The sequence below is a fragment of the Scardinius erythrophthalmus genome (assembly GCF_964197995.2).
Source record: "Scardinius erythrophthalmus genome assembly, chromosome: 17".
Lineage (NCBI taxonomy): Eukaryota > Metazoa > Chordata > Actinopteri > Cypriniformes > Leuciscidae > Scardinius > Scardinius erythrophthalmus.
The window spans coordinates 16705814-16725594 of record NC_138237.1 but is presented as its reverse complement, the minus strand read 5'-3'; the positions used below and the strand labels follow the sequence as shown (position 1 = coordinate 16725594).

The 19781-nt window shown below is 35.8% G+C and overlaps 1 protein-coding gene across 4 annotated transcripts in view; it reads right to left on the bottom strand.

The window, feature by feature from the left end:
* The window catches only part of tnksa (tankyrase, TRF1-interacting ankyrin-related ADP-ribose polymerase a), a 108855-nt gene that overhangs the window by 31051 nt on the left and 58023 nt on the right, over window positions 1-19781 (bottom strand). For 2 of the 4 annotated variants that reach the window (XM_081391749.1, XM_081391747.1), the window contains 6 exons: window positions 13146-13166; window positions 10160-10254; window positions 9866-9932; window positions 5613-5799; window positions 1037-1158; window positions 622-713 (listed from right to left, as the gene is read on the bottom strand). In XM_081391749.1, the coding sequence (XP_081247875.1) occupies window positions 622-713; window positions 1037-1158; window positions 5613-5799; window positions 9866-9932; window positions 10160-10254; window positions 13146-13166 (584 nt within the window). The remainder of the gene's footprint in view (window positions 1-621; window positions 714-1036; window positions 1159-5612; window positions 5800-9865; window positions 9933-10159; window positions 10255-13145; window positions 13167-19781) is intronic. The other 2 variants (XM_081391750.1, XM_081391748.1) reach the window with 1 other exon arrangement.

The following is a 19781-nucleotide window of genomic DNA, read 5'->3' as shown; positions in this document are numbered from 1 at the left end:
CGTGTTCGCACCGTAGGAACTAGGAAAGATTTTAGCTCTAGGAACTCCTTTTGGGGGAACTAAATGAGCTCCTACTTTAGTAGGGTCTAAACCAGCGCTTTAGGAACTACCAGTGACATAAGTGTACGCTGATTGGCCGAACAAACGCAAAACACCGGCACCCGCCATTTTTTTAAAAAAGCCGTGTAACACAGCCTATATATCTACTCCACAAACTAACTCTGCGAACATGGAAAACAGAGATAGATGGACCTCTCAACATTTACACTAAGGAGAAAATCTAACGCAACTTTGGAGCAAGCAAAACATGATTATGTACTTCTGCTCAGCTAGCGACATTAGGCATCAACCACACAGAAAACGCAAATACTTTTTCACACGCTGTCTACTTTCTTTGTGTAACAGTTCTATCTAATAACGTATTAGACAGGACAGTGACAGATAATAAACTAAAGGAGAATAGGCGCTGTGTGCTCAGGCTCTAGTGGATCCACCCTGGTGGCTAGATCCTAGAACTAAGTTCCTAGAACTACCCGGTGCGAAAGCCCCTAAACAGAGAAGATCATGAGAAAGACAGACATTAGCATCAGTCTTCAACACATGACAGGCACATTTCCTCACTCTTTGTTCTTCTCATTGACATTGGCTCCTTTCCGTAGCAGCAGTTCAGTGACCTGTTTTCGTTTCGGGTGAGGCGAAGCGACCGTACAGTGCTGAAACACAGAATAGAGGCCTTGTAAGTCTCACAGAAGTCTTTTTGGTAACTTTTATGGGGCTATTTGTCTTTATTTAATCTTGGATACCATTTTGGTAACCATTCACTTTTATTGTATGAAGCAGAGCCGTGAATATCCTGCCTGAATAGGTTCACTAGTGGTTTAAGGAACAAAAAAGCAAATCATATAATTTTGGAAAGACATGAAGGTGAGTAAATGATGACAGGAGTTTAATTTTTGGGTGACCTATTCCTTTAACATCTGCTTTCAACCTGATTTCTCAGTTGGAGAGATTCAAAAGTGAATGAGGAAGGGCTCACCAGTGCCGTCTCGTGCGTCTGTGGGTGCTTGAAGTTGATGATCTCCAAAGCTAGAGTCTTCTTCACCTTGGTCATGTCTGCTTCTCGTGCCGCCTGAAGAAGAGAGTGGCCCTTAAACTCGTCTGCACCAGAGGAAAAGAGAAAATGTAGAGAAATGATGCAAGACGCTCTGACAGAAGCCGGTGGTAGACATAATTCATCAAGACAAAGCGTGAAAAAAAAGTAATTGAAGCTTCACAGCTACAATGCAATCTGGCTTTACGGCAGCAAAAATATGAGTTAGGGTTTCTAAAATGTATGACTGAATCTTGACCTGATCGAATTAATTTTGTGCATTCAATTTGTTATGCTTCTGCTCATAAGAACTGCAAAGACGGAACATTATTCCACCTACAAAAGTGCTGTTTTACAGATTATGAGCACAGCTGGGATTCGGCCACAGGTAATCACAGCTGAGCAGATATTTAACGAGACATTGCAACAGCAACATTTAAATGACCTTTGTCATCATTTGCAACAGTTAATCTTAAATGAATATCCATTTTCATAGTTTGTAAACATCACCTTTTTCACCTCTTCTGAGTTTGCAGGTCTGATTATGACATTATTATGTACACTATATTGTTGTTGGGGGGTCTGGGAGAATTGTTTTGTGATTTTAAGTATTCTGGTGCACTCTAACAAGAAAATAAAGGGAAAAGACAATATTTGTAAAAAGTAAAAAAAATAATTTAAAAAATTCACAATTGGATTCGATTTCGATTCACAAGCTTGCGATTCGATTCACTTCAAAATTCAATATTTATTCACTTGGGGCCTAACAGGTAAAGTACATGGTTAACTTCCTAAAAGAAAAAATTTCTCTCAACTAATGCTGTAAACTATACAGGGAACTCAAGTTGGTACATCATTATAATATTAAAGTCCCCCTTTAGTCAGTAATTTTATTCCTTAAAACTCATCTTTGATCTCCAAAATGGCATATACATTTTTTTTCCAGTAAAAGTTTTTTATTCATGCCTTAAAATAGCTTGAACTGTAACTTCATTTAGTATACGCGGATCCATGAATATGCAAATAAGCCCCGCCTCAACTCACTCAAACAGGCTCATTTACAAGTCGATGTATCAGAATGGTAATGTGTCTTATGCATCGCTCTCTAAAACGTCGGACACATAACGGTAATTGATATGATTAGCCTTTGGCTTAACTACGTTTTCAAACAGCTAATAATGTGTTGCTAATGTTACATGAACCACATTTCTGTTCGCCATCTCAGAGTCACACAGCTGCCTTAAAAAAAATCAGCATTCTTAGAAACACTTTGAACAACTTAGAACGTCAGTGGAGAGAAAGGTATATAGTTCATTATAATCGCAATATACATCATATACATAATTCACCTGCTATATTGCTAAATGTACCTGATTTTTAAAACGCATTTATTCAAACATACATTAATTTAAGAACAGATAAAAATGCAATAAATATGCAATATACTGCATATATTTAGCAAAATGCTCCTCTCTAAGTTCATTTTCTAGCTGACTAATGAGTTTTTGATCATTGAATGGCTTTGCTGAGGTAAATGAGACATTATATGACATTCTTTGCAAGCTGTTTTATTGATGCCTTTCCACAGTTGAAACACTGATTGAACAACTACATGTGACATGATACAGATTTTGGCAAATTGTACTATATCTTTTAACATCCTAGAATACTCACAGCACAGGCTCAAACTCAACATAAATTCCACATAAAGGAAAATCTTTACACAGCAAATTGTGTAAAGTTTCAGTCAGAACTACATCACTCCACCCCACACTGGGAGAAGACAGATGGAGAATTCACAGGCAAAATAAACAACAACGTCGCCTGCCAACCTCATCAGCACACTGCAACTCAGCCTCTACTGCGCTTGAATAATGCAGAATGAGATTATTGTAGGTTTAAAGGCGTCTTTCTCAAAACCTTGATGCGTCTGTCTCAATGCCAGCGAGAATGTGGCAGAAACAAAGAGGCAGAAAAAAAGTTGCGTCTAGCTCACTTACACTTGTAAGGGAAACAAGTGCGATGAGTTTTTTGGGATCTGATGCCACTTATGCAGAGCAATGGTGAAAGATCCCGGTCTGTTGTCTTCACTTCACGCTTAAGCAATAAGGAACAAGGTTGTTTTGTATAAGCTGTAAGTAGAACTGGATTCTGGATAAATTGAGAATCACGATTTTTTTGTTTCACATAGGTGTCACGATTCTGAACAGACAATTAAACAAAATGGCATATAATTTACTAGAAGTTCTGACAAAATGTTAACTGCTTCCGTCTATTTAAAAATGTTTAATTAATTTGAAAGAATTTCTTCTTTTTTTAATGGGTTTGAATGAATGATTCAACAACTCCACTTCATACTTCACTTGTTTTATTACTGGATGAATTAGCATTTTTTGAACGAATCTCTTTAATTAATGATTCAAATATTGTTAACAGTCACTTATTAATTTCAAGTTAATTTCAAAAGGTGATTTACTTTATTTTGATTGCTACCGTAGACATCAGTGTTTATATCTGAACTACAGTAGTCAACATTTGAAATGGATCAAAACCTTTCATCAAAGTTTTACATGAATTTTGAACAATACCCGTTCTTAGGGAAACTTTGATTAACTTTTTTGATCCAATTCAAATGTTGACTACTGTATACATTTTTATCCCAGTACTTAATATTTGTAGCACAGAAATTTCGACACTGTGTGGTTGAAAACAATGTTTGCGAAGCTGCCTCATACATATAAGTGACAACTGCTCTCTCTGGGTAAACAGCGGCACCAACGCAGATTAGTACGGAATGTTCTGGTGTGATTTTGTCAAATGTTTAATAGACACAGGTGAACCGTTGTCATTTAGGATTGAGATTGCGTGGGTGTTTGAATCGAGATTGCAATCTTTTAACGATTAATCGTGCAGCTCTAGCTGTAAGGCAACATATGCCATACTGTGAATATAATGACAACAAAAGAAGTTGCATCAAAGCCTGTCGAGCCTTAAACTCACAATATAGTCCAGCCTCAAATAATGTTTTTTTTGTTGTTTTTTTTTTTTTTTTTCGGAAAATGTAATTGAATCTTAGGTAATTTTGTTGTGTGTGCTTGTCATTTTTTTGCATTTAGCTTAAATTTATTTTTATTTCAGTTTTAGTTTAACAAGTACTTAATCTAGTTTTTTCCCCCATTTAGTTAACAAAGCAACATTTTAATGTTCGTTTCACCGCTACTATCTATATTTTACTTTATCTTTATTTCAATTAATAAAAACAATACATTTTTAATTGTTTTAGTTTTGGTAAACAACAACAACAACAACATTTGTTGAGATCCTAGAACTAATTTACATATATTTATATGGTTCAAACGTTAATACTTTTTTTGATACTTTTAAAATTTATATTTTTATTCAGTAAGATATTAAAGTAATCAAAAAGACATTTATGAAGATACAAAAGATAATGGCTGTATCTGAAAGCTTAAAAATGCTGCCTTCGGAGGATGTATTCCAATCAAATGCTAGCTTCACTTCCTGTCTCCTGAGATATTTTGTCTGGTCGATTTTTGAAGATGTATCCTTCGCTACCTGTGATATCCCACAATCCTGTGCGTTCCATTCCGTGACAGTTAGGCCGTGTGTCCACCAAAGCTTTTTTCCCGAGGCTAGCGTATTTTTCCAATCACTAGCACCAAACACTCAGCGTTTTTTCCCGGTCACCGAGAGTTGAAGAATGTTCAACTTTGGGTAAAATACAGCACTCATCACTGTCACTTTTTACCCATCTGTCCAATCACAGTGGAGGAGGGGCGGGACAAATACCACTCCAACCGACCACCACATCCAGCTTGTAAAGCGATAAATAACAAGCAGCACATCTCTTCATCCAAAACTAGAGCCAGAGCAAGTACGTTACATTGTGTTTAATTTTTTATATTCAGAAACAAACTATTTAAAAATAAGATACTAGGAACAGTTACGTGGATATTCCATATCGAAGCACATACAGCGTCTCAACTGATAAAAAAAAATGCTGTGCCACCGAATAGTTCAAGCACCCGCAGCAAGGCGTTTTCAGCTTGCTAAAAATGCTTTGGTGGACACACGGCCTTAAGCTAAGAAAATAAAAAATAGCATCTGAAAGTTGCGGTTGGGTGAGCAGCTTGTGTGTAAATGTACAGGACTTTTTCGACCAATGTTTTCCACTTTTGATGTCATTTCTAGTGAGAAATTAGTATTGTAGTAATTAAATATTCGCTTAGTTATCACCAAAACTCCCTTTATTTTGTTATAGATCATTTAAGCTGTTATGCTGCCTCAGAAGTCAGTCTTGTGAGGTACCTTCTTGCGCAAATACTACCTGCGAAGACTTATTAAAATTGAAAACAGTTTTGCACTTATTTTAATTGTTTAAAATTGGCATGCTAAATGCAGCCTTGGGGAACCAAAGAATATTCTCTTAAAAACATAAAAAAATTGTACTGATCCCAAAAGTGAGTGGGGTCAGTTTAATTAAAAGAAAAGGTAAACTCACATGTGAGCCTCTCTTTGAGTTCAGGGGTCGGGGCCATGTCCACAGCGCTCTTCCCATGGCAGTTGACCAGCGTGGGGTCGGCTCCGTGACTCAGCAACAGGGAACAAACCTCCACGCGATTCTTGGAGGCAGCCTCGTGCAAAGGGGTGAACTGCCAGAGGTCCATGGCATTGACGCACGCCCCATGCTACAGAAAAACATTCATGGTGAGATCACGTTAAAAGGATGGTGCATTTCACAGGCCCCGGATTAATTTTCAAATACGATGAGAACACGATGTGGTTCCACTTGACTAGTTAGAGCAGTTTTAGCATAGATTATGAATTTATATCTATTAGGGAGCATTCTATGCCCCAGAAGCCAAGTTAATAGCACTGAGGGAAAAGAATATTGAACACATTTTTAGAAAATGGCAGTTTTCCAGGAGGGAGACATCAACTTGCACTCAAAGGCAGGGGTAGACAGTACAAAACTATGGCATATATCTTCTAAAAAGAAAAGAGTCTTTTTACCATCAAATGCTAAATAAAAAGTTAGACAAAAAGTTCACACTGATATATGCCATACAATGAAAGTGAATGGCTTCTGGGAACTCATTAAAACAAGAAAATCAATGACATCAGGCGTGACACGTTTTGATTGGCCATTTTTGAAAAGAGGTGAATATGAATGAGATTTGAGATCAGTGAAGATGATTATCAGTTAATGACTTAAATTTCTGTCTTTTCATACAAAAATATATTGGATGGCTTCAAAAGACTTGGAATATAATACAAAGTTGTATGGACTACTTTGAAGGTGCTTTTGTCATATTTGGAGTTTGACGGTCCCTGGTCACCGTCCACTCTTATTGTATGGAAAACATTCTGCTGAAAAATGTCTCTTCTTGTGTTTCATGACATGAGGGTCAGTCAATCATTTTTGCGTTAATTACCCCTTTAAAACACTTCTTGAGCCGGAGAGAGGTTTTTTTTTTTCTTGAACTGCAAGTGAGAGGAGTGAAACAAAAGCTGCTAAGGAACTCAGAAACATTGAGATAACGCCAGGTGTTCAGAATAATGCATCTGTGTCAAATAAAATGATTCTTAACCCTCTGAGGTCGACAAACGCGCCGGCGCGTTTTGCTGGATTTTCTCCACATTGTAGCACTATAAACTTAAATTTCTCCGTCATTTATGGTCATACAGAAAAAAGAAATATAAAAAAAGAATCTGTGGTATTTCTACTTTTGTATGTGTCCACTTCCAATCAAATCAAAACATTGTGCTTTTGTAAAATAAAGAAAATAAACAGTGTGCGCGTTCTGCCTCTCCGTCGCGGTGAACTTTTTTTTCTTGAGCACGTCTATAAACTGAAACAAAACTCAGCGAATACTTGTCACACATTTATGAGCCATACACCTTTATAAACATTTAAGTGTGTACTTTTAAATGATCGGATTCAAAACGAAAACAAATATTCTCTGTTTAAGTAATTTGTATAAAACCAACAAGATTTCCAGCTTCTCAAACGCTTCCTAATTATTTTTAATTTGGCCACGCCCACTCGCGCAAAAGATATTCACATGCAAATTTCCACATGGAACGCGATCGCCCTCATTACCTCAACAACAAAACACTTCACTTCACTTTTCGTCGAGTTTGAAAGACGTGCCTGAGCTTACATTGGATTTATATCAGAAGAAGAAGAACGATATTTGAAGACAAGAAAGATAAGGTAAGAAATTCTTACATATTAGTTTGCTATTGTTGCATAAATTTCACATTGCAGTTGAACTGTTGCTAGATATATGTTGAATATTATAATATTTAGACCCGTGTTTACTGTTACTGTGTTTGTGGATATCTGCTCAAACGTAGATATGTATATGGTAGGCCTAACCATAATGTTTTATATTTGATCGCGATCGCGTTTTAATGTATCATATTTTTGATCGCGATCGCGTTTTAATGTATCATATTTTTGATCGCGATCGCGTTTGAATGTATCATATTTTGGAAAAGCAAAACGCTCCAAACGGCTTCATGTTTTTACTATTATCTCATTTCATATCATCATAACGAATGGAAACATTTGAAGTAACATGATAATCAATATATTTTTCTCTAGCTTAGTTGTTACTGAAATCTTTTTGAAAATATATATAGGCTGCTATATTGTTATTATTTTATGCAGCACTGCGCATAGCCTATACCTACAAGGCACAACAAACCTGGTGTTCATTATATATTGTTGGAAACATTTGTGTGAGTGTGTGTGTGTGTATTCTGTGAATTTTAAAAAGCAATTTTAACAAGAAAAATCTAAAATGTATTCCCAAAATCGTGCAGGCCTTTCTCTTGATATCAGTATGTTCACTTTTTTTTTTTTTTTTTTTTCAGGGCCCAGATGCCACTGAGTCCTGCTGACTTCAACATTCACAGTACATGTCTCTGTACATGAACATGGTAAAGTGAAAATCAAACACCTTAGAAAATGAAAGGTATGTACAATGTTTTTAGGAATGGCACAAAGGTCTCTTTCTTCAATAAGTGCTTTTTTGTTATGTATCTTTAGATTATGTTGTGTTGTAAATAAATCCAAACAATTTTAAAAGCCATTCTTTTTTAAATCTCCTCATTCTTTGTGCAAGGTTGGTCAGAATGATGGGCCCTGATAAGCTCCTAATAGGGCCATTAGGGAGGTTCTTTGTCTTTCTCAGGTGTGGAAAGCTTTCATATTAATGAGGTGATCCGCCCCTTCGCATATTGCTTTCTAACACAAAACACGTCGTAAAATTTTTAAATCAATATATTGTCTTCTCTGAATGAGCAGTCAGGGTGATTCTCACATAGTTTTAGAGCAAATATTCTAGGCTACGTGATACAATTTTCAAAAGTCTTGTGAAGAAATAATCAGTATGGGTTTCATGACCTTATTTCAGTGAGAATTTATTTTTGTATTTTCACAAACCACGCATAAATGTCATTATCTCAAAACTACAAACTTTTACATACATGCTGTTGATATATTATTGTAGCAGAGTTTGTGCTGAATACAGTGTAATTAGACTTTAGCCATGAAAATGTCACAAGTAACAGAAATAACCACAAATGTCAGAGCATGTCAGAACACCTCCAGGGCCCAGAAAACAGCTCAGACCTCAGAGGGTTAATAGTATTCTGATCATTGTAAGGTACATTTGATCTAAGATAATGATTGAGGGGGCTTAATGAGATCTGGGGAGCTAGTGATTTTGTGATAAGCTCTCAAGAGACTGAGAATACTCTGCTCTGCTGTGTATCAAACTCCAAACATTGTTCTAGAGACAGATTGGCTGCTCCACAGGGCTCTGTTGACACAGCAAGCATGGGAGAACACACCGTGAGCATAGTGTTCCATATAACAGCTTTGTAAATAAAGTGAGCTGGACTTAAAGGCCATACTCTGTGAACATTCTGTCTCAAGGGAGAGAAACTGAACTTTGACAAGACATGCAGAATGAAGCTGCATATGCAAAAATGAAGGAGATTCATTGAAGATGTCACTTTCTTATTGGGCTGGAAGATAAAGTAAACTAAGCCAGGGATATTAACTTTAACAAAAACTAAAACGTTTTTGTTAACTAAAAGCTGGAATAAAATAAAATATAAATTTTAGTTAGACGAAAAATGTCAACTAAATGAAAAGTAGAAATGTTTAAATAAGGTCAAGTTGAAGCACTAAAATTACTAACTAACTAACAGAATTAATATAACTTCAAATGAAAACTAAAATGATAAAACTAAAAGCTGATTCAAAATACAATTAAAAACTATAATAGTTTATAAATAATGCTAAAATAAGTGATGGCGAAAACACTGTAGCATGGAAAAAATACAACCAATAGGAACTTATTTTGTTTAAATTAGTGCTGCCAAATCAATCAAAAGCAATTAATCGATTCTAACATAAAAGTTTGTGTTTATATAATATGTGTGTGGAACATGTACACACACACACACACACCCACACACACACACACACGCTTAAGATATATGTGGAGCAGGACACTGAGGCTGGGTTACGATATAGTGGGCTGACTATTCATTGTGACAAGACAGGATCCAAGTGACTGACAGTTGCAACTAGTTACGACAAAACCTCAGATTAACATGTTGCTTCATTGCATTGTGCATCAGTACATGCTGCTCAAATGGAACAGTGTTGTTTGTCTTCCATACAGGTCACATTCAAATATATGCATACATACTCACTCAGGTTTTTGTCCTTACCTTCAGCAGTAGCTCTGTAACCTCATAGTGTCCATATGAACAGGCGTTGTGCAGAGGAACAAGACCACTGAGGATTGCAAGAACAGAAAAAAATAACTAAACTAAATAACTAAATAAATAAAAAATCATTTATGCACAAAATGGGCTTTTACTTTAAGAAATATATGGACAAGGGAAGGCTAAAAAGGCTTTTACCAGAGTGAAAATAGCAAAATAGCTAATGGAAACAATCTTTATTTAAAAGTAAAAAAGTAAAGTAAGAAAAAAAAAAAAAAGAGACATAAGCAGACCTACCCTTTGTCTTTAGCGTGAACATCAGCGCCATGTTGTAGGAGAAGTTGAACAATTCGAACTCGGTTGTATCCGGCTGCCAGATGCAATGGAGTGGACTACAGGAGAGAAAAGAGAAAAATGGAATTATGACAAAACTAAGATATACCGTTCAAAAGTTTAGGGTCAGCACGATTCTCTTAAGAAATAAATCCTTTTATTCAACAAGGGCACATTAAACCGATGAAATGTGACAGTAAAGATGTGACAGTTTATGTTGTAAAAGATTCCCTTTTCAAATAAACAGTAAACACTGTTCTTTTGAACTTTATATTCAACAAAGAATCCTGAAAAAAATTATCAAAGTTTGCACAAAAATATTAAGCAGCACAACTGTTTTCAACATTGATAATAATAAATGTTTCTTGAGTCCTTAATCATTATATTAGAATGACTTTTTCTAAATTGCTATAATTTTACAAAATATTACAGTTTTGCTTATGAACATAAGAGACATCTGTCGAAAACACTTAAATATTATATATATATATAAGGGCTGGGGGAATTAACGCGTTAATCTTTGCGATTAATTTGAAATGTTTAACGCGTTAAAAAAAATAACGCAATTAACGCAGCACTTTTTTTTGGCCTCATTTTAATGATTTCCTGTTGCGGCTGAAAAGGACGAAATATGCCGTCCCGCCCCTCCATGTTCGGCGATCAGGTTTCATTCTCGCGCAGCTTTCATGAGCGGGTCTTTTCCGCTCTGTGTTCCGTGTGTGTGTGTGTGTGTGTCAGCGCGCTCTGTCGTTAACGGCCCAGCGGCGCTCTCCGTTCCGTGTATGTATGTGTGTGTGTGTGTGTGTCGGCGGCTCTGTCGTTAACGGCCCAAACGCTTCGATCATGTACTGAGCACTGGAAAAGTAAAGTCCACTCAAATAACGTGAAATTTCTCAGTAGACTTCTGTTTGCTGAGCTGGGTTAGCCATGCTGGGCAACAATGGTAAAATGACCTGCTCTGATCACATGCTCTGGTAATAATAGTAGGACTATTTTATTTTGATAATTAGTAAAATAAAATAAAAATAATAATAATAATATGTTAAATTGATTATGTTGATTGATTATTGAAAAAGAATAATATATTGATATATTGATGTTTAATATTTTAATATAGGGCTATTTTCTGTTCCTTTTTTTCCCCTGTGTTGTTTAATTAGGTGATTCTAAGTTAAAAGGAATAGTTCACTTTAGAATGAAAATTCTGTCATCATATACTCACCCTCATGTTGTTTCAAACCTGTATGAATTTCTTTCTTCTGCTGAACACAAAGGAAGATGTTTAGAAGAATGTCAGTAACCAGACAGTTTCTGGGTCCCATTGTCTTCCATAGTAGGAAAAATATATACTATGGAAGTCAATGGTACCAGAAACTGTTCAGCAGAAGAAAGAAATTCATACAGGTTTGAAACAACATGAGGGTGAGTATATGATGACAGAATTTTCATTTTAAAGTGAACTATTCCTTTAAATATTGATGATTACAAGCTTGGGGGAAACGCAATTAATTGCAATTAATTACAGAAATTGTGCAATTAATTAGTTAATTTTTTTTAATCGATTCCCAGCCCTAATATATATATATATATATATATATATATATATATATATATATATATATATATATATATATATATATATATATATAAAACATATTACTGACCTCAAATGTTTAAACAGTAGTGCATGCAAATCAAATAAAGTGATGACAAAAAAAAGAACTTTCTATTCTTTATGCTTCTTTAAATTATTAGCATAGCCTTTTTTTCTGAAAGGGAGGTCTTGGTTTGTTTAATATGTTAGGAATTAAGTCCATACTTGGGTTCCTCTCCTATAGAAAGAGCTGAGCTCATGACTGAATTTTGCCGTAAGGACGTCACACTTTATTGCAGCTCTGTGGCTTGTAACCCCACCTAACAATCCAACTCTGTACTGTCCTACTGAGAATGATATAGATCATGAGTATCAAAGTACAGGCTAACATAATAATTAAGGTATTCAACACCATATATTCAGTGTACCGCAGCACACAGCAGGATATTACAACGGTTCCCACAGCACAGTGTGATCATAGGAAAAACATCCATCACCTGTATACTGATGATTGTTTTACGATTTGTATTTATTAAAAGGGTTTTAAATTAAGATTAATTAAAAGGCAGCCTGATGGTACAAAAATTAAACATTAGTTAAAATGATGCTAATCAAAATTTTGACTTTCAGGCGTCAAGTAATTCATGCATTTGGCATTCAAGAACAAAAACAAAAAGAAAATCGACAAGACAATCGAAAACAATCAAACAAAATGAGATCAGGTGGCACAAACAAAATCAAATCCCCATTTAAGTCTCCAATGAAATGCGTCAAGGCACACAGTCATAAACCATCGCAGCAATGTATTTATGCGAGCGAAGCAGAATGTGCAAACTCCATGTGTTCCCGCACCGCCTCCTGCGGTAAGCATGAATCATTCACCATACAACTGAAAATGCACGAAACAATGAAAAATCAATCTAGATGAAATTGAAAAACTTTGAATTGTGCCTTTCAATTGCAAAATAATGATAACAACAATACGCAGTGACAAACTCTGAAAGGCATGCACACCAGGGTGTTGGAGGTTGTAAAAGACAAGGAAAAAAAACGAGTGAAAGTGTGATTGGTGGAGTGGAAAGCTATAGCGGTAGAGGAGGTATATTAAAGCTCACTTAGAGCAGATTGTACACTAAGCCTCCTCTTTAAGACAGAGGTTTCACACCAGTGTTTTCCCTCTAACACCTTCACCCCAATCCATTGCATTCACAAAGCAGCAGTGTGTCAATAAAGAGCCAAAATGGCCACAATGTGGCAATCAAAGAGATGAAGATAATTATAAAAATAATAAAACCAACAGAGAATAAAATGTGTGCAATCAGGCTCAGTACTTTTATAAAAAATAAATAAACTTACCAGCATTTTTTGAGATGTCGACTGATAGACAATGTCGCCAGAATGACAAATAAAATCAAAAGAGAACAAAAACAAACAAAAACAAATAATGAAAATGATAGCATTATGTAATTCTGGCACATCCTGTAACATTTCCTTGTCTTTTGCACTGTAACTTTACTTTGGACATTGGTACAAGCTCAATGTAACAAAGCGCAGCACCGCATTGTGACAGACTGAAATGGCATGATCAGTGATGGGAATAACTGCGTTATAAATAAAAGGTGCTACTAACAGTGTTATCCTTTTCAGTAACGAGTAATCAAACGAATTACTGTTTTCCCTGATACAACGCCGTTACCGTATATAGCGTTACTATAATTGAGCTCACTGAAGCGGTTTTCATCCAAGTAGGCTCTCTCTCAGCCATAGGACCTGCACATTGTTCAGTATTATATTGAGAGCACTTCTTGTTAAACTGATTACTTTTGTGAGGAAGAAAATACTTAGGCTACAGTATGTCTACAGTTGTGAAGGTGTGTGACAGTTTTATCATTTTAATTTGCTCTACAAAGAGTGTATCTATATTTTTTATTATTATTTTTTATTTTTGGTTCCTTTCTTAAGAAGCATCATTTATTTTTATTTCATTATCATTATTTGTTGGCCAGTTGTGGTCTGTGCATTATTAAATATTATGGTTCTAAACCATCTTTTTGGTTTAGAACCATAATATTTACGTGTTTTCTCGTTCTACTATAGTAATGATAATATTTAAAATATTTACGTGTTTTCTCGTTCTACTATAGTAATGATAATATTTAAAATAATATACTGAATTTAATAGGTGTCTCACATTGTCCCGCAGCAACATTAAAATAATGTAGATTAGTGTTCAATGTTTTATAATATTTTTTTCTACATTGACATTTTGTCACTGTATTATGATATGAAAGGCTCCAATAGAGTTTTTGCCTAGAGTTTTTTCTTCAAAATGATGTGAAAATCATCCTGCCTAATCATAAAACAATACATTGATTTAAATCTTGTAAAACACTTTTTGTTTGGAAAGGCAATATGCGCAAAGGGCGTCAACGATCCAACACCATCATGCATATTTAGTGGTTCACACCTGAGGAGACAATTGGGCCCACATACTTAATGAGCCATTCATTCAGGTGTGTCACTGAGCCACAAGAAAGAATGCAAGAGCATTGGTTCACAGTTGGAAGTTGGTTCACAGTTTCTCAATTATTATTATTATTTTATTTTTTTTTCACAAATTGTGCTTGCAAATTGTATAATATCCAAGGAAAACATGTCTAGTAATTGTGCAGTTAATTCTCATACTGTATTTTCAGTTTTGGAATATGTATCCTCTCCCCAAATTTGTCAATAATAAAACACAATAAAAATTATTTAAATTAAAGGCTTATATTTACCTTTTAAAATTTGTTTACATCTACCTTGTAAATATATATTTTTTTTATTAAAAAGGTTACAATTACAACAACAATTCAAGTGTAATCTTTCTTTGTAAAAACTAAAGTATGCATGTTATCATACATATTTCAAAGTTAAGGATTCATTACTTTGAATATAGCCTACATTGAAAAAAAATATATTTAACATTAGCAAAAATTGGCAAACAAAAGCTTATTTGAGGTGGCAGATATTTTAGAGTAAAAATATATAATCTATCCAAAACTAGTCAACGAAATGTTGTCTTTCATATGTCTGTAACATAGGTATTTCGTTTTTATTATAAGGAATATAAATGTTAATTTGCAGTTTAATACGTTGCTTATACAATTACATTTTATTTCAACATATTTCAGTCGATTTTTACTCATCTCAGTATAGCAATATAGTTTGCTAAAAGCGGATCATTCATTCACACACAGAAACGCGATTCAAATTTAAACTGTCTTTTTGCGAGCTGTGGTAAACAGCGCATCTCTGCCGTTCATTCATTCATACACAGAAACGCGATTCACTTCAGAATGAAAAAAACTTATTACAATATTCCATCCTTTGCTCCTCGAAATACCAGCACTTCTGAGGTACATTTTCCATTATTATTATTATTATTATGATAGTATTATTCCTCACAGCGCTGCGAGACAGTGTAAACAAGTACAATGATCTGAATAAACTTGATGTATTTTCTCGAGCTGATATGGGAGCGTTCACAGTTTGCATGGATTGCCTCATTCATTTGCGTTTGAATAGAGTGCACTCTCCGTGGGCGGGGTCAAATTAAAAATAATTAGCTGAGATGAGAAGGACTGACATCTCGCTCTTTTCATACAGATTACATAAACAGAGAATATTTGTTTTTTATAAAAAAATACTTCATTTAAAAGAAGAGAATTCAAGCTTCATGCCTGTGTGTCTGTATGCCTGTTTGACTGAGTATTCGCTGAGTTATGGTTCATTTTCGGACGCGTTTCAGAATTGACTTCACTGACAGAGAGAAGGCAGAACTCACATCATGTTTATTTTCCTTTATTTGGCAAAAAGCACAACACTTTGCTTTTATTGTGAGTATACACAAAAATAATACACACTTAACAGGATCGATTGATGCATAACACAAGCATATAAGATAAAAATTAATATTAGTATTTTGATTCTTTTTTGCACTGATAAGGAAAAAAACTAGCCTATCGCACCGTCGCGATAGCCAACCTCAGGGGGTTAACCACAGCAACACTAATGTAAACATAAACACTAAGTCATAATGAATAAGAGCATTTGCCTAATGCCTAAAATGCACATTTGACCCAATTTTAGAATTTATTATTTTCAACAGGTACAGTAAATAAAAAGACTGACCCTTGGGGAACACCTTGTTATTTTACCAGGTGGGAAATATTCATTTGAGGATATTCTGAGCAACCTAAATCTTGCCTATGTATCCATTCAAGAGGCTGGATCACCATGGCGACACACTCATACAGTAGCCATGGCTACACTCAATCACTTTGGCCCCTCCTGCCAATCTGTCCAGAAAGCAAACAGGGCTAACAGGAAAGACACATCCTGCAGAAAACACACATGCTCTCTTGTGCCCTCTGCAAAACAAAGTAAAAGACTAAATGTAATGGCGGCTTAACCATAGGCTATTATATCTGCTTCTTGCACAGATCCTCCATCAATTTCTTTAAGAGCCCGACACACCAGCAGAATTGCCGTCTCACTCGAGAGCTGTTCTTATTGAATCACTTAAGATGAATGTATTGCCTAAAGATGTACAGCTGGAAATATTCTACCCCCACACACTCCAAATCACAACATCCTGACACTGTTTAAAATGAGCAGAATGCTAAAATGAGCTCTTGCTTTGCTTTAGGGATACAGAATTGGCAAATAATGAAACTTTTGAGCATCCTCGGTAGGGGGATCGATTCACATATTAAAGGGATACTTCAGGATTTAGCATTAAGCTTTGTATTAGTAGAAAACCTGTAGTATTTTCGAATTACCATGCTTTCCACCCTCATATCCCCCTGAGACAAGAGATTTATGTATTTTTTGTCTGGAAAAAATCCTCAGATGACGCAAAAATCTTCATTTTGCGTCATCGGAGGATTTTCTGGCCAGAGGCTAAAGACTACAGCCAGTAGAAGGCGTTGTTCCGCATGTTTTTTTAGCCCGCCCATAGGAGGTGGGATCTCACTCACAGAATGTACACAGTGTCAGCCGTCTTTCTTTGGAAGCTAAGCTAGCAGGCTTTTGTTCTGCGAAGAAAGCTGAGTAGTAGGAGAAAGCTGAGTAGTAGAGGTTACCATCCTCTTTTTCCCGGACTTGTCCGGCAGGCAAGATCGTTCAAAATGTCCGGGATTCGGCTTTTGCTTTCTGCAGTCGCCATTCATTGTTTACATGCACACCTTTTGTTTCAATCTAGCTAAATTCATTCCGATTGGTGAATCTGAATGTAGTGTTTACATGAACGCTAAACAAGAGATCGGTTGATGTGCGTTTTACCATTGCTAAGAAAATTCCCGCTCCTCCGTGAGAGATGCGAGACCGGCGCGTCTCAGTAATGACGCCACCGGCCTCGCGAGCTTACTGCTCGCCACAGTAAACATGATGAATGGCGACTGTAGAACGCAAAAGCTAAATCCCGGACATTTTGGGCGATCTCGAAATCCCTGGCAAACTCATCACGGAGTCTCAATAGTAGCCTAGCCTTGTTGTTTGTTTTCAACTGCGCTCTCTTACCGGTAGGCATGGCTTGGGAGTGGCCTCCTAGGGCAGCAAAGCAAGTGCATTCTGGGAGTTGTTGTCTTTCATCCACATAAGCCAAAAATACATTTTCTGGCTTTTCTCAGTCTAGAAAGCTCCAAATTCAAAAATTTCTTCACATTTCTTCTACTTAAATGACCTATTTTAAATACACATTCATCTTTCCAGAGGTGAAGTATTCCTTTAATCGTGAATCTCTTCAACCGATTCGTATCGAATCACAAATTTAAAAAAATCTATTTTCTGAAGTGTTACACTTCTTTAACTTCGCAGTACTAAAAGTTATTGAAACGTTAGTATTATGAATGCACTTCTCGCGTTGACGACCACACAGCCGAAGCACGAGCGAACAAATCACTCACTGCCTTTGACTGAATCACTTTAATATGTATCAATTTATATTTAATTCATACAGTGAAGACGATACAGTTTTATTTCTGTACCCCAAAAACTTTTTTTTTATTTTTTATTTATTGTCAGCTTAATTGCATTTATTATAAAATTGGGTTGACTAAAATGGGAAGGTTCACATTTAATTCAGTGGGATTTTTTTCTTCAAGACATATTAAACTGTCTACCGCAGTCAAATAGGAAAAGTAACACAAAACAATAAACTAGAATCAAATCTGTGATATCAAATCGAAATTGGATTCAAAATCGAGAATTGATTTTTAAATCGAATCTTGACCTAAAGAATATATTTGAATCGAATCGTGAGGTACCAGAAGACTCCCACCACTAATCCTTAGTGCATTTGGCTCTGTCACAAAACAGCTTTCTGGTACTAGCAGAAAGATCAGACAGGTGAACTAGAGCGGAGATCTGTGTCCATTCAAATGGCTTCTAACAGAAAACGACAGTAAAGCTATGTGGCAGGGTTGACCTTTTGCCAGCAGACCCTGAAGCATGACAGTGAGACTGGCAGTGCAGGTCATTCAAATAAGAGTGTTTGAGTTATTCTGCTCATTCAAACACACGCTGCCAATAAGACAAAGCACTGCACACTGAAGCTGGCCTCTGCTGCAAAAACATGGAGCTGCAAGTATTTCATGAATTATTTTCAGTTATTTAAAAATGAATGATAAAATGGTCAAATACTTTCTTCCACCCCAGCTAAATATGCAGACAACTATTAGTAATATACTTTACACAAATTCACACTTCAATTTAAGGTGGGAGGGGCATTTGTGAAAAAGAGAGAAACAGTGTGAACTTGTGAGAAAATACAAGCAAACTAAAAAAAATCTCTGGAAAGGATTAAAGAGATTATGAAATGTTTCTATGCTTCTCACAGAAGAAATCTGTGCTGCTGGTCCTGTCTTAATCAACATCAGAAAGACTGAGTACAAATCTAAACAACGACCAAAGCAGGCACCGAAAATACAACTCCACTTATATAAATAAACTATTTAAAAAAATTGGGAGACAACAGAGGTTAAGAGAAATTATTGAAAAAAATTTACATTTAAAGAAACTAATACTTTTATTTGGCAATGATGCATTCAAACTTTTACACTGTTATAAAATATTTCTATTTCAAATAAATGCTTTCTTTTCATAAAAAAAGATTATTGACCATTGTAAAAGATATTAAAAAAATAAATATTTTTTTGAATTGCGATAGTAATATAACTGTTCACAATATAACTGTTATAACTGTTTTTGAGTGTGCGGCTGCTGTATTTGTACAATTTTCAATGATGATTTAGTTTAGCAGCACCTCACTACAAGACTTTATTGACGGATGAGCGGTGGCTTTTTCTATTTTGTACAATATAACTGTTATAACTGAATTTAATCAAATAAATTCAGCTTTGGCATGTATAAGATACTTAAATTATATATCGGTAAATCAGTCATACATGCAGCAAAACACAGTCTACCCTAAATCAGACATCCCTTAAACATTAGGAGCATTAATTTTACCTAATTTTAGTGCCTAGTAAACAACAACTCCCCTGTTTTTTCTCAGAGTAGAAATATCCCATTGTCCAAGGCTTCCTCTTGTCTTGCCATGGAGGACTGGTGACCTGTATCCATGCCAACGGTGAGTGCTTCTCCATAGCTGTTGCCATGGCTGCAGTACATGCTATAACTAGCATGAAATCAACACGGATGGAGCCTTTGAAAACAATGTGTTGCTAGGCTAAGTAACCCTTTAGTGCAACTTCGTTAGTGCTGATTTACTTATGAGAGTGTAGAGAAAAGGGGAAAGGGTCTCTTTCGTCCCTGTGCAAGTCTAAAGTAAACACCAGGTCCAAGGAGAGGCGTCTTACTAGCTGGAAACAAACAGCAGGAAAGGGCTACCGAGCACACTAATGCCAGCTACACGCTGACAGGATCAATAAGACATTACCCCTTCTTCCCGGTCTGCAAAAAGGGAAAAATACAATCTATTGGGGCTTC